Genomic DNA, 13,665 nt, shown 5'->3' on the forward strand with positions numbered 1-13,665 from the left:
CACACATATATATATATATGAATTGTATACATATTATACATCATTTAAAAACAAACTAAGAAATCAATAAACCAACAGGTAAATATATAAAAATACTTAAAAACTCTAAATTTAATAGAGTTATGAAGATGAACACATACTGAGTTCAGATTAAGTGTTAAAAAATGCCATTTCAGCTGAGCTTAAATAAATGGCCAACTGATTTTCATTTTCCATATTTCAATTCTTTAAATTATTTATTTATTTATTTATTTATCTGTTTACTTGGCATGCTCTATATACTAATCAGCAAGGGGGCTAATTATTATATAAGACCTTTTAGTACTTTAAAGGAAGGATGAAAACTTTAAAATGTTGGTTTTGAACCTTCTGGTAAGTAATCAGAAATCCCCCCACCACCAAAATTATATACCCTTGTGTTAGCCAGGGTCCTAGTAAGAAACTGACAATGTCTTCAATTAAGGCAGTGGTTCTCAACCTTGGCTGCACATCAGAATCACCTGGGAATCTTTTTAAAATCCTGATTTCTGGGCCTCATCCTCCGGAAATTCTGTTTCTTTATTACTAATGTTGTGGCCCCACCCCATAACAAAGAAACAGAATTTCCGGAGGATGAGGCCCAGAAATCAGGATTTTAAAAAGATTCCCAGGTGATTCTAATGTGCAGCTGAGGTTGAGAACCACTGCCTTAAGGGAATTTGAGAAGAAAGTAAGGCATGGATATGCTCAGAGAAACCAACGAGAGAAAATACAGCTCCTGGGGTTAGAAACATTGGGGATCCATGACTACCCATAGGCCCAAAGGGGTGGGGGAGAATGGCTGCCAGAGCTCAGTCTGCAGATTCATGTGGGAATCCTATATAATAAAAGCATAGTATGCAAATTGTCCCCTCTACTGGGAGTTCATCAGGGAGTTCGACCAGGGGGCGGGGCTGGCCGGGGGAAGGGAGGGAGGCCCGGGCCAGTGGCCGAGGTGGGGAGGGAGTACCCAGCCAGCAGCCGGCAGCCACTAGAGACCCTACCAGTGCACGAATTTCATGCAGTGGGCCTCTAGGATTATATAAACAGATTTTTGTCTTCCTAAATTGCCCTCTTTCCACATTACAATAATTATGAGTAGATAAGGACAGAAGCTGTGACTAAATAGAAGGGACCTTGACCTTACTCTTCTCTCATCCTCAAAAGTACTTCTCAATGCACCATAACTAAAAAATGTAATACATGTTATCTCTCCAAAACATAGATTTCACTAGAAATTCACAGTGAAATGAAAATCCAAGATAGATCTTGCTAAATCATCTTAGTAAATCTAGACAGACTCTGAGCTTGAAACCCACTACTCTTTAAATTTAATGAGCTTAGACTGAAAATCAATAGTTTTTTGTTGAGATGTACATCACATTTGTTTAAATAACATACACCAAACAGAACAAAAATCTAATCTAAGATTTTATTTGTAGAGATTAGTCTGTATTAAGTAGTATAGCAAAGTATACTCTGATTATTGTCCTGGCTGGATACCACCTAACTTTTTAAAATGATTGGATCTATCAAATATTAGATCTAAATGACTGAGTCTCTTTTACATTACAGAGATGGTATTAAATATAAATTCCAATATGACTTATGTTCAGCTGAAATAATGTTCCCATCATGTGTTTGCTGATTTGGATTCCATCAATGAGGTAAGAATTGGACTGATATTGATATAGTCCCTTATAAATCTGGGAATTTGTGATTCAGATTTTAGTGCTCCAGAAACAAACAACAAAAAACACACACACACACCCCATAAACCCACAACTCTGAAATTCTTCAGTTTTTCATTTGAACCAATTTGTATTAAAATTGTTAGAGAAAGGAAAACCATGATCTTAGGGGATTCTATATAATTGGCACTTTTCAATAGAGCAGCTACTACAAGTCTCACAGTCATTGCCTAAATAAAACAATATATGCAGCAGAGCTTTGCAAACTGGAAAGCAGTTCCTCAATGTTGGGTTTTATGTATTCTTTTAATTTATAAAATATTTATTAAAATGATTTACTTTTTAGGAGTGATATACAGATGGAGCTTCTCTTAAAAATGTGCTTATTGGAGAATAAATTATTACTGTTTAGATATGCAAGTGTAGAAATTGTTTTTTTGTTTTGTTTTGTTTTATTCAATCCTCACCTAAGGATATTTTTCCATTGATTTTTAGGGAGAGTAGAAGAGAGAGGGAAAGACAGAGAGAAATATCGATGTGAGAGAAGCACATCCATTGGTTGCCTCCTGCAGGAGCCCCAACCATGACCCAGGCTGTGGAGGAGCCTGCAACCGAAGTATGTGCCCTTGACCAGAATTGAATCCAGGACCCTTTGGTCCACAGACCAATGCTCTATCCACTGAGCCAAACCGATTAGGGCTAGAAATTGTGGGGTTTTTTATTATCAAATTTTACATATTTTCTTTAAAAGGAGGAATACCAGTCGAAATGTCATGAAATAATACTGTAATATACTCACCCAGAATGAATAATTATATTTATATTCATACTGGGTGAGTGTTCATACTAGGTATTATATTTCTGAGAATAAATATTTCTGTGACATTTACCACCTTATCATATTTATTTCTAGAAAATAATTTCACCAAATTAGCGTTCTCTGGTTGACTTCATAACTGTTTTAATGCTTTTTTTGTTATGTCTAATTGCTTTTAATTAGTATTCTAAATATCATAATTTGATATATCAGTTTTCCATGCACATATTTGCTGTATTCCAAAATAACTCCCAATACCCAAATAAACTTGTTATTTACAAGATATAATTTGTGAATATAATGTCCAGAATTGGGTTAGCAGGTAAATTATTTCATTTAACATAGTAGAAACCAAAGAATAACCATTTGACCTTTAATAGCATGTTCCAAGCATAATGAATATGTGATAGGGGATTGGTTATGAGAAAAATGCACATCAGCAAACATGTCAGATTTCCAAAAGGAATGCCTGTTCACTCAATTAATTTTGAGAGAAACCGATCCATGCTAATGTATTTTACTATGCATTTGTTACTTATCGCACCTTCTGTGCAAACTAGAAATATATTACGTTAGCAGATACGTAGTTAGGTCATTCTCTGCAAGTAAACAAAATTTTAAATGACCGTTGAAAGATCATTGAACATAGAGCATTTGGCATTTTATGAAGTCTTATAGATGTCACTTTGTAATTTTGTTTTTAAAAATATAAGAATCTTCAAATGAGTGCTAACAAAAAAAATTGTTTACTTTTAAATATCTGAATATGTAAGGCTTTAGGAGACTGGGGGCTGGCTCGCTTAGTCAGTAATAACTGATCACAAGTCTGTATGTTTCTTCAAATGCTTTAATATAGATGAGCATTTAAAGAATAATTCCTTTTCAAAACAGATATCAAAACATGGTTTAATTTTGCATAATGCAGCAAAGAGTGAAATACTTGGAAACTTTGATCTAAATGGCTTTGCAGGCTCTCAGCAATGATATCCAAAGGACAGCGTCCCAGGCCTAGAATGACTCACACACCACTAGCTTGATCTATTTGATGTATTAGTCATGCCTCCGTCAACACAAACATACTGAGATGTTGTTTTCTTCATCTAATACAAAATAGACATACATTCAGATGCTTAATGATCCTTTGTTAAATGCCCCTAAATTTTCCTAAACAAGTCACTGACAATCTACTTCATTACTTATTATCAATTCTCTATCATTTATAGTCAAAAGACAACAAAAAAAAAGGTTTCAAAAACTAAATTGAGAGCCTAATATAACTTGGACTAAGTGTTTTACATGTGCAATCTCATTTAATGCAATACCCTAATACAGTAGATTGATGATGAGTCAAGCTCAGTCACGCTCAGTCAACATGTCAAAGATACTACAAGGTGGCTGAGTCACTGTGGGGACCCAAGTATATCACACACCCAAACAGACCTTTCATTTCAATGAAGTGACACATTTATAAAAACTTAATACCTCTCTGATTTTTAGTAGTTAATTGAATTGGGAAACAGTTCCTCAGGGCTGACAGGAAGTAAGATATTCCAAGTCATTAATTTTATTGTTTTTATGAATACATGATGTCATTTCCTGTTCTCACCTGAACCCTGAGGAATTAAGCATTACTAACCTAGTCTGAGTGGGGAAAAGTAGTACTACAGAACGACACAGTTATGATGTGGAAGAGCGGACTCAAACTCAGCTCTCTCTGGTTAGGATCTTAAAACTCAGCACATGACATTTTGAAAAAAAGTAAGAAAAGTTTATTTTTGACTAAAGATTGATTTCAGATCCAAGGCCCAGATGATTATTAGAGGTAATACATACCAGACTTATTTAAAGAATACTATATTTTATAAAAGTATTCAATTAATAATAGAATTGGTCCTATTAAGAAATGAACTAAATAAAGCAATGCATGAAGCTTGATATGAAGTAAAGTAAAATCCTCATCTCAATTTTGGAAGAAATTAACCTGCAGTACATTTATCTAAGCTATCATAAAATCCATTGAAACATACATACTGGCACACGTGTGCATGCATGGTCCACATACATACATACATACACCAATTTTCATGTTAATATTTTAATTTAGTGTCTACAAAAAATATGTTGCCATGTAATGGAGTTTTGTTTCATTAAATAATACATATATGAGCTGCTTCCTAAACTGACAAAATTCTGAAATGGCTGAAGTAAAAATTATGGCATTACTTGTCCAGGCCTACGATTTTTATATATCTATAGATCATAACCATGAGTGAATAGCAAAAGCACTGAGATGACATACAAATACTTTGTTCCTCCTTCTTGGAAAGAGTTTATATATGTTTGACTTCAAACTGTGAAATAGAGGATTTGAGAAATGTCATATTACTATATAGAAGTAATACCAGAGCCAGAAGAAAGAAATGTAGAGAGAAATGAAGACAGACAGAAATTGGCTAATTTTCTTACCACATTTTTTGTAGACAGCATGTATACAAAATTATATTTGTCATTAATCTCTTAAAATAAATATATATGAAATGAAGACTCTCACTGGCTCCATTCTTTTCATCCATTTTAAATGTTATTAAATAATACTTTGTGATCAAGAGCTGGTATAAATAATACATTAATGGAATTGGAAATGAGACAAATGGCAGCCATCTTCCCCTAAAAATAGAAAGTAAAAGATGGATGGTTTCCCAATATGATGTATTTTTATTCTTTTAATTGTAATCAATTTATTGTTATTTTTCCTAATGAGATCTTTGCTTTGTTCAACTTAATATTAATTTCAGCCAATATTTACTGAGGCTCTGTTAAGACTGTCCTAGACAATTCGAAGACCCAGTCTTTATACTTGAAGAATTCCTGAGTTAGTAGAATGAGATGAAAATATAAATGAAAAATATACTGCAATATGATAAGTGCTACAACAAAAGTACAGAATGTGCAAAGGGCTTAAGGGATCCAGCTAAAGGGCAGGGCAAACTGTCAGGAGCAACAGACTCAGAATGTTCCACATTCTGATGAAGAGTGTGGGACCATGAGGAAGAGGCAAAAGTGGCTGAAACAGTAATGAGGGCAAAAAGAGCCGTAGAAAAAAAAAAAAGAACACTGAACCAGATATAAACCTACAAATTGCTCTAGATGACAAAGATGTGCCTAATACTCTGAATATATACACAAACATGGGCTAGATTTTATGCAGGCACATAGTGAGACTTCCCTTGAGTGGTAGAATGTCAAGGATTCGAAGAAGCAGAGTGGAAAAACAAATGAGTGTGTGTGTTCAGATTTCCTGGAATCTATACAGGGATCCCAATTTCCATTCACATAAGTAGCACCATTGATGTAAGTAGAAAACAAAGGTTCCATTAAGGCTTATTATGTGATTTAAATACTCTGGCGCAGGATTTTTCTGCCAAAGTTGTTTTAATTATTAATTTTAAGGAAAGTAGTAAGAAATAAGATCTTATATCACCTTTTACATTTTAGCTATGTAGTCCAGAATCCTCTTTGGTAAAAGAGTCCTAGGCAACATAATAAAGACCTTGTGAATAAATACCAATCTATCCCCAAGGTTACATCTGAAAACCAGATAAACAGCATTGAGTTTCCTTCTTTAAAAAGAAAATTATAGACACTACATATACACAGTTTCTTTAAATAACTTCCTGAAATAAGATATCATTGATTTTAAAAAGCTTCATTTAGCTGATGTACTTGGTTTTCAAAATTTCACTTAAAAATTGGGGAATGACAACTAAGTTTCTCTAATCTATGCCACCCTCGACTTTCTCAAATGTGATCTTAAAAAAAGAAGCTATTTAAATGCACTAAAATGTAACATTTAATGAAGCATCGGTCCAATAATGTCCTCTTATAACATATTACAGACAACATTTGTGATTGTTGGTGTTGTCACTATAAACAGTGATAGTTTTCTTCTTGTTGTTTTCTGGCTATGAAATTCTTCAGTACATGAATGTATTATTAACTAGCATTTTAGCAAAAATACTATTAACATAATTAACATTTCATTTAATTATTATTAAATTAACATTTCATTTCTGGGAGGCCACAGTTTTCTCAAATACTAAATATGATTTTGTAAATCCAATAGATACATTCAAAATATTTGGTATACCTTTGCTGTCACCATCAGCATCACACAAAACCATGTGGAATTGGATCTACTGGGTATAAGACTCTTCCTTCAAATTTGTGCCACTTCTATGATGTAATAAATGTGAAAAATATCTCTATTCAAGGCTTTCTGAGTCGGTACATATTCCAGTGAATAAAATGGGAGTTGTAAACTGTGGAAAATAATCTTGTACTTATTCCTGTGATATCATACAGGACATTTTGTTTACTTTTCCATAGAAAATAGAAAACATAAAGTAATAAAAAGATTTTAAACCTCATTTTAAAACTTAGGTTTACATGTTATCGTGTAAAGACATTTTGCAGTAATATTAGATATGAGTAGCACAACTAAATGTAATTATTAACATCAAGCCATGTGAATATCATTGTGATAGTTTATTTGAAATATTCAATGATTATTTCATAAGATTTTATATATCATTTATATCAAATACTAAATTTTAATTTTTTAAGATGTAAAATACTTTGCCTAAATTCGACTAAATTAAGAATTTGCAGATTTTCACATGTCTTCCTACAATGCGGCATAGCCAAAAAGATCTTCTTTGAATGAGGTAAGGAGTGCTGTATACATTTTATAAGAATTACTTACAAATGCATCAGCTACAATTATGTCATCAGGAATTACATATCCTTACCTTTCTGACTCAAAATACCTAAACAATTAAAGAGCACAAATTTAGAATATAGGCTGTGCAATTTCACTGATCTAGCATATATTCTTCCCCTATTAAATGAACTTTTCCTACTTCTATCCTATCAACATGTTAACAATTTTAATAGAATCACTTGTGTGTCTACTCCTCTCTCATTTTGCCAGCTAATTAGCCAAAAGTTACATACATTCTCCCACATGATTTATACATCTAAGGTCTAAAATCACTCCGTCTTAGTCATTTACAAAACAAATGTCTGCCCTGTCCAACTTCTATAAATCCCAGCACTCTCAACCCAGATCTCATGATCATGTCCAGCAAAAACACTGAGAATCATGCTTCATGCGCACACAACAACTTTGCTCAAGTCATTTGCTACCATCCGCAAAAAAAAGGGCTGGGAAACTGGATTCACTTTCTACTGCCATCGGCTGTAAGTCTGATGGTAGAATTTCACTCATTGGAGAAACAAGTTTGCTAAATTTTATTCAAGCAATAATAGAATAAATAAAAACCAGTTTCTGGGGTTAATTGTCTTATTAGCCAGCCTGTAACATCGCATTTTCTGTGTGTACTGTAGCTTCTTATTCTAGGGGACACTAATTAGTTTTAAATGGTGTTAAATACCATCCCTGCAGTTGCAAGTGCTTCTTGGGGATTTTTACTGGAGAAAAGAACTCCTGTAATTTAAAACCACTTTGTTTTCCTCAGTCACAGCTGTTAGTGAAACACTGACCTGTAGAAATCGTAAAGGCTTTTCACCCCTCTCCCATTGCCATTAGTCTGCATTTATCTTCTAACATCTTTTCCCCCTTGTACCACGGCTCTCCGGGAATTCCCATCCCCCAAACTGCTTTCCGCAGAGAAAACGCAGTTAGCTAGTTAAACCCTTCTCTCTTTCCCTCTCCCCTTACAACGCCTTGGCTACCCTTCAATAAAATTCTCCAACAACGTGTCAATTTTATATTGGCCACAAAGACAACTTCTGTTGGGGGAGGGTAAGGAAAGAGGCACCGGAGCTTGGCTGTCCCTTGCCACAGACAGGGATCTTTGTGGCGATCAGAAAACATTCCCTGCATAAGCAATCAACACACTCCCTTTTTGCAGGGTTGGGGAGCGAGAACGAATCTGTATCAGCCGTGTCCCCGAACAAATGGAACGCATCCATTAACCATCCAAACAGGAAACTAATTTTCTCAAAATATGTCCCTTTCTTGCAGTATTAAACATAATCCACAATCTCAAATCCTCTGGTAGCTCCCCCACCAGGGACTGGGTGAAAGCTATAAATCACTCCTGTACTTTCTTCTTCCTCCTCCGCATTTCCGTTGCACTGTTTTCTCCATCTAGCTCATCTCGGAGGAGCTCCCTCTCTCCTCTTTTGTATCAACAGGGGAACCAAGAAGAGCAAAAATCACGAAGCAGGGATAGCAGGTCTTAGAGGGAGGGTCCGCCTGTGTTTCCATTCCGCCCTTCTCCCCCGCCCGCACGCAGCTTCACAGCCTGGGGACCCCAGAGTTGTCTCTTCCAGCGGGGCTCTCCTGACCCCTAAAAGACCCAGCACAAGCAGGATTTATTGTGCGAAGCATCCGAACATCGCGGACCTGTAGGGTTGAGGACACCCTTGTCACATGTACCAACTTGCTACTGACTTTGTGTCACCTTTTAGTCTTGAGCCCCATGGCTGGAAAGGGGTCATGGATAAGAAGAGGGCTAGAGAGAGGAGAGGAGAGAGGAAGTGAAGGGACTTTTTCAGGGGTGAAAGGGACCAGGGAGAACACTGGCTACAAATCCCTTTTACAGGTGTCATGTGTGAGTCTGTGTGTGTAGGTTTCCCCAAGGGGCTGCAGCCTAACCCTGCTCACCAATCTCCAGCGCAAGTTGTCTGCGCGTTTTCCCATCCTTTCTCAGGAATATTCCACCCGCACTTCCTGGGGCATGTGGCTGAGATCTATCCCATCCTCACCGCCCCGTCTCTTAAAATTTTGAAACCTAAGACTAGCCTAGGAGACCTTTATCAGTAAAGATCACACATCAAATGAATCCGAAGATGACAGTGTTAAAGGAGCAACACTTAGGCCCACGTGTTGGAACAGCAGGTTTTCACTCCATCCCCTGGCGCCCCTCCCCCTCTCCCCATCTCCCCCTCTCTTCTGGGCACTTACCTTCTTTGGGCGGTCGCTTGGCCTCTCTGGTAAGATTGCAGACCTGGGTGGTTTGCAGCTCTTGGGTCAGGCAGCCCTCGGTCTGCTCATTCAAGGGTAACACCACGTTATTTAATAAAACCAGCGACTGGTCGTCGATCCCCCACTCTCCCAGATGCTGAGGGCAGGTGCATTTTGTATACATGATCCCACATGCTTCGGTTCTCCCATTTTCTGATTTTAAGCAGCTCTCCAACCAAGTGCATAATACATGGCAACCAAACTGGCTTGGGCTCACCTTGTTCAATACCAAAAACTCAAAAAAAGATTTCTGGTCTTCTTCCCCTTTTTTCTGTAATCCTGGGAAGTCAGTTGGAAATACCCGACGAATTTGAATAAAATTTTTATCATATTGTAGAAAAACGAAAGCATTCCTGGAATCGCAGAGTTGCATTATAGATTGATTCTTTCTTAAAAGATCCTTTATTTTTTCATGAGAAAAATGATCAAACTGATAAGCCAGGAGGGAAAAGTTAGAGCAGCTAAGGTCCTTTTTGGAAAATTTCAGGTAAATGCTATATTTGGTTGGATCTGGATTTTCCAGTGTCCAAGTGCAGTTTGTAAAGTTTTTGGGAAACATTTCACTTACAGAATACGATCCATAAATGACACCCTTCACCAAAGTTGAACACCAGAAGTCTTGGGCAGCATTAAATCCAAACATAACCAGGAGATAGGTGGAAAATATATAAATCAGCAGGTTACGAACAGCCTTCATCCTATGTCATTTGGCCTGTAAAAATGGCAATGAAAGTAAAATGCAAGTAGGAGTCTACATGCATTGAAAAAAGAAACTCCTCCAATATTACAGCCAGCTGCTTTCAAGATTTCAGTTAAAAAATAAAAAGAAAAGAAAAACCCTTTTAAAAAGAAGGACAGGTAATTTTTATTTTATAAAGCCAGGAAATTATCTGTTGCTGTGTGAACAGCGCCCTCAAGTGGTCATTCACAATAGCCAAATTCTCTACATTCAATTTAAAAATACTTAATAGATTAATAGGAATGCCCTAATTTATCTACCAGGATTTACTCCAAGTGCATTATAATTCTATTGAAAAAAAAGAGGAAAAACATCACAAATTGACTTTTTAAATAGTTTACCCTAAATGTCAATTTTTAAAAATATTTTTAAGCAACCTATACAACCTTTTCTCTCCCTCAGCCTTCTGCCTGCAGTAAACATCATCATACAAAATCTAATCTGATAATCTGGGAACAGCTGTCATCACATTTCTTTTCTCTTAAATGTTAAAGTAATTATGGTAAATGAGAGCCACAATTTTAAAAGCACAAATGATAATTTGTTGCATATTCTCCTGAATGTCCCTACATGTCTTTGCAGGGGCCACGGTGGGAAATGATGAGAAATTCCTGTGCAAAAACATCGGCACTCATGTGGATTAACAAAATTTTAAAAACATCATCTGAGAAAGGGCATAGGTGGCTACATACACAGGGAAGACTTGTTTGACATCACACCACTGAGAACCAGAATTTAAAGCAGTCATTTCAATGTGACATGCCTCTTGGGATATATAAAGTGGATCACTGTATTAGTATCTGTATCGAAAGGTGATGTCAGTGAGAAAAATCCCAGAAACACCCTAATTGAGCTGGCTTCAGTCTTTTATTTTTTTTTTAAATTCAGGCTATTTTATCTATGGTTATCTACTGTAATTTAAGATTTACACATGGAAGATAAGAGACAGAATTTTCTTTCTTACAGATTTCAATTACAGAATTGCTCCCTTTCCAATAACAGCTCCAGAGCTCCTCTTCCTTTAAAAAAAATTGATCTTGCATAATAGAGTAATCCTTGGTTATATTTACCTCTGTAAGTTGTTATCCAAAAATAACTTGGATTTTTTTTCAGCTTTAACCTTTAAGAAGTTATTTCTTAGAATAAATGACACTGCTTTTTTTTTTTGTTTAGCCTTTGAGCTGAGAAAAGTGATGCCAAGTTAATTTTAAAAGTCTTTAGGCTGCAATCTCTTCCACTTCTGTAAACAGAGACAGACATACAGAGATATAGACAGTTAAAGAGTTTTCATGTCTTTGCCTGGGTTATCCTCTCTGAACCAAAAGATACAACCCTCTTCCTTCCCATTGCATAACACACACTAACACAGGCACACAAAATCCAGTGACCGAAGTCCCTGAAGAAAGATCTGCATTGTCCAGATCATAATTCAAATTCTATGTCTTGATATGGGCATAAACAGCCCCAACTTTAAATCTCTATATAGCAGCAGTTTTAAAATAACGTCAGAACTGCTGGGACTATCAAAACAGTGTTCTCTGTTTCAAGCATACAGCTCAATGAATAATGCATTTTCTTCTTGAGAAAATAAAGCCAATGTGCATTTAAAGGTTTAAAAAAAATAGGGAAAGTTGTAGGACATTCTGGAAATAATTTCCTCCTTTTTTTGCTGTAGCACTTTGCAGGCAATGCAGGTCTGCGCAGTGTTCTTCAGGATAGAGTGTAGGCGTTGAGAGCCAATGTGACAATAAGTGTCTAAATTAGGAATTCCATCCATGAAAGGGGGCTTCATTTTATAATCGGTAACTCGAAAAGAGGTCGTATTTTTTTTCCCTAATGAAAGCCAGTACTTTTGCTTCCATTTATTTGGCAATGCATGTCTGCAGTGCTGTGCTCATCAAGGATTAGAGTGAGGAAATAGCTCTGATTTCACTTTCAAGCCTGCTCAAGAGAGTCCCCTCATACTGCTCTTTTTTAAAACCATTAAGCCTTGGTTTCGAAGTCTTGTTTGATTCTAGATAATAAAAAATGAATAACTGTATTCTGCTGCCACCCCCCCCCCAACCCCCGACTGCAGAGCCAGTTCAAACAATTGTATTCCCCTCTTCTAAAAATGAAAGACTGGCATGGAAGGTGTCTAAGGGCTGGCCACCGAGGTCTCAAGGATGCTGTTTATTTATTTATTTATTCCCTACTGAAAAGCAAACCGGCGTTTAGTTTAGCTATTCTCAAAACTGATTTTCTGGGTGACACTTTAGTTTAGTCGAACATAGACGGCGCCATCACTCCACTGAAATTTTCCCCAGTCCAAGACCCGCTGCTTCCCCTTAACTTCCTTTTTAACCTAAAATTTCTCCTCGTAAAATTAGCCCCATCGCACACAACTAATTGTCAGATTTTTCCAGGTCCCCCTGCCTCTTCCTTCCCACCCAGCTCATCTCTGGAAAACCAGACTTCCCTAACTTTTCAACTGCGGCGTTTAAGTAAATGCAGACAGTCGGGTTTGCTCCCAGCCCCTCTCTCCGCCAGCAACAGCCTTTCCTTTCCTCGTCCTCCCTCCGCAAACACCTAGCCCAAAGCTCCTCGGTGGCGACCCCCGGCAGAGGGAAGGTGACCCCGGGACCCCCTTCCTTACCTTCCACTCCGAAAGCTCAGGGAGGCTCTTGCTCTAAGACACCAGCACAGGCACGCGTCCCAGCAACACTGACGGAGAGACTCCCCTTCGGTCCCAATCACCGTTGCCCATTTTCCCCGGCTCAGCTTCAAAAATCAGGATTTATATATATATATTTTTTTAAATGCACACATATGAGAAGCAAAACATGGGGGAGAAAATCAATAAGGGGGCCGGGTGGGGGAGAAAAACGCTTCCAGGACCCTCGAGCCTGACGCCGTATCCAACCGAGGGCCGGGGGCGGAGGGTGGCCCCCCGAAGAGAGACTCTTAAGCAAACAAACAATTTTTAAAAAAATGCAAGTGGCTGAAGAGCGAGGATTTGTTTTACCAAATCTACACACTCAACAAATCGATAAGCCAAGAAGCAAAGAGAGCGCTGAGACGAGAAGTGGCCGGCGGCGGCGGCGGCTGCTCAGGCGGATTTGTTGGGGCGGTGGGTTTATGACAGGAGTATTCGTGGTCGGATCGGAAGGCTGAAGCTTTTGCCTTTTCCTCTTTCCGCTTAGTCCTCCCTCCTCCTCCTCCCCCCGCCCCGCAGGTACTGCTCGGCCGACGGCGACTCGGGAGAGGGGGTGGAAAAAATCCTTGGCTGGTGATGTCGGAAAGCTGTTTGAATGCCCAGCGAGGACGGAGGCGCAATAGTAAAGCTCTGTCTCGCGTGTGCGCGCCGGCG

The 13,665-nt window shown here is 37.7% G+C and overlaps 1 protein-coding gene across 5 annotated transcripts in view; it reads right to left on the minus strand.

Moving 5' to 3' along the window:
* The window catches only part of ADGRB3 (adhesion G protein-coupled receptor B3), a 716,195-nt gene extending 702,557 nt beyond the window's left edge, over positions 1–13,638 (minus strand). For 4 of the 5 annotated variants that reach the window (XM_014547407.1, XM_014547406.1, XM_014547405.1 and 1 more), the window contains exons 1-3: positions 12,952–13,638; positions 11,387–11,556; positions 9,518–10,289 (exon numbers count right to left, since the gene is read on the minus strand). In XM_014547407.1, coding sequence (XP_014402893.1) covers positions 9,518–10,274 — 757 coding nt within the window. In that variant the 5' untranslated portion in view covers positions 10,275–10,289; positions 11,387–11,556; positions 12,952–13,638. The remainder of the gene's footprint in view (positions 1–9,517; positions 10,290–11,386; positions 11,557–12,951) is intronic. The other variant, XM_005875869.2, reaches the window with a different exon arrangement.
* Between the last annotated feature and the right edge of the window lie 27 nt (positions 13,639–13,665).

Source organism: Myotis brandtii, unplaced genomic scaffold (assembly GCF_000412655.1).
Source record: "Myotis brandtii unplaced genomic scaffold, ASM41265v1 scaffold471, whole genome shotgun sequence".
Taxonomy (NCBI): Eukaryota; Metazoa; Chordata; class Mammalia; order Chiroptera; family Vespertilionidae; genus Myotis; species Myotis brandtii.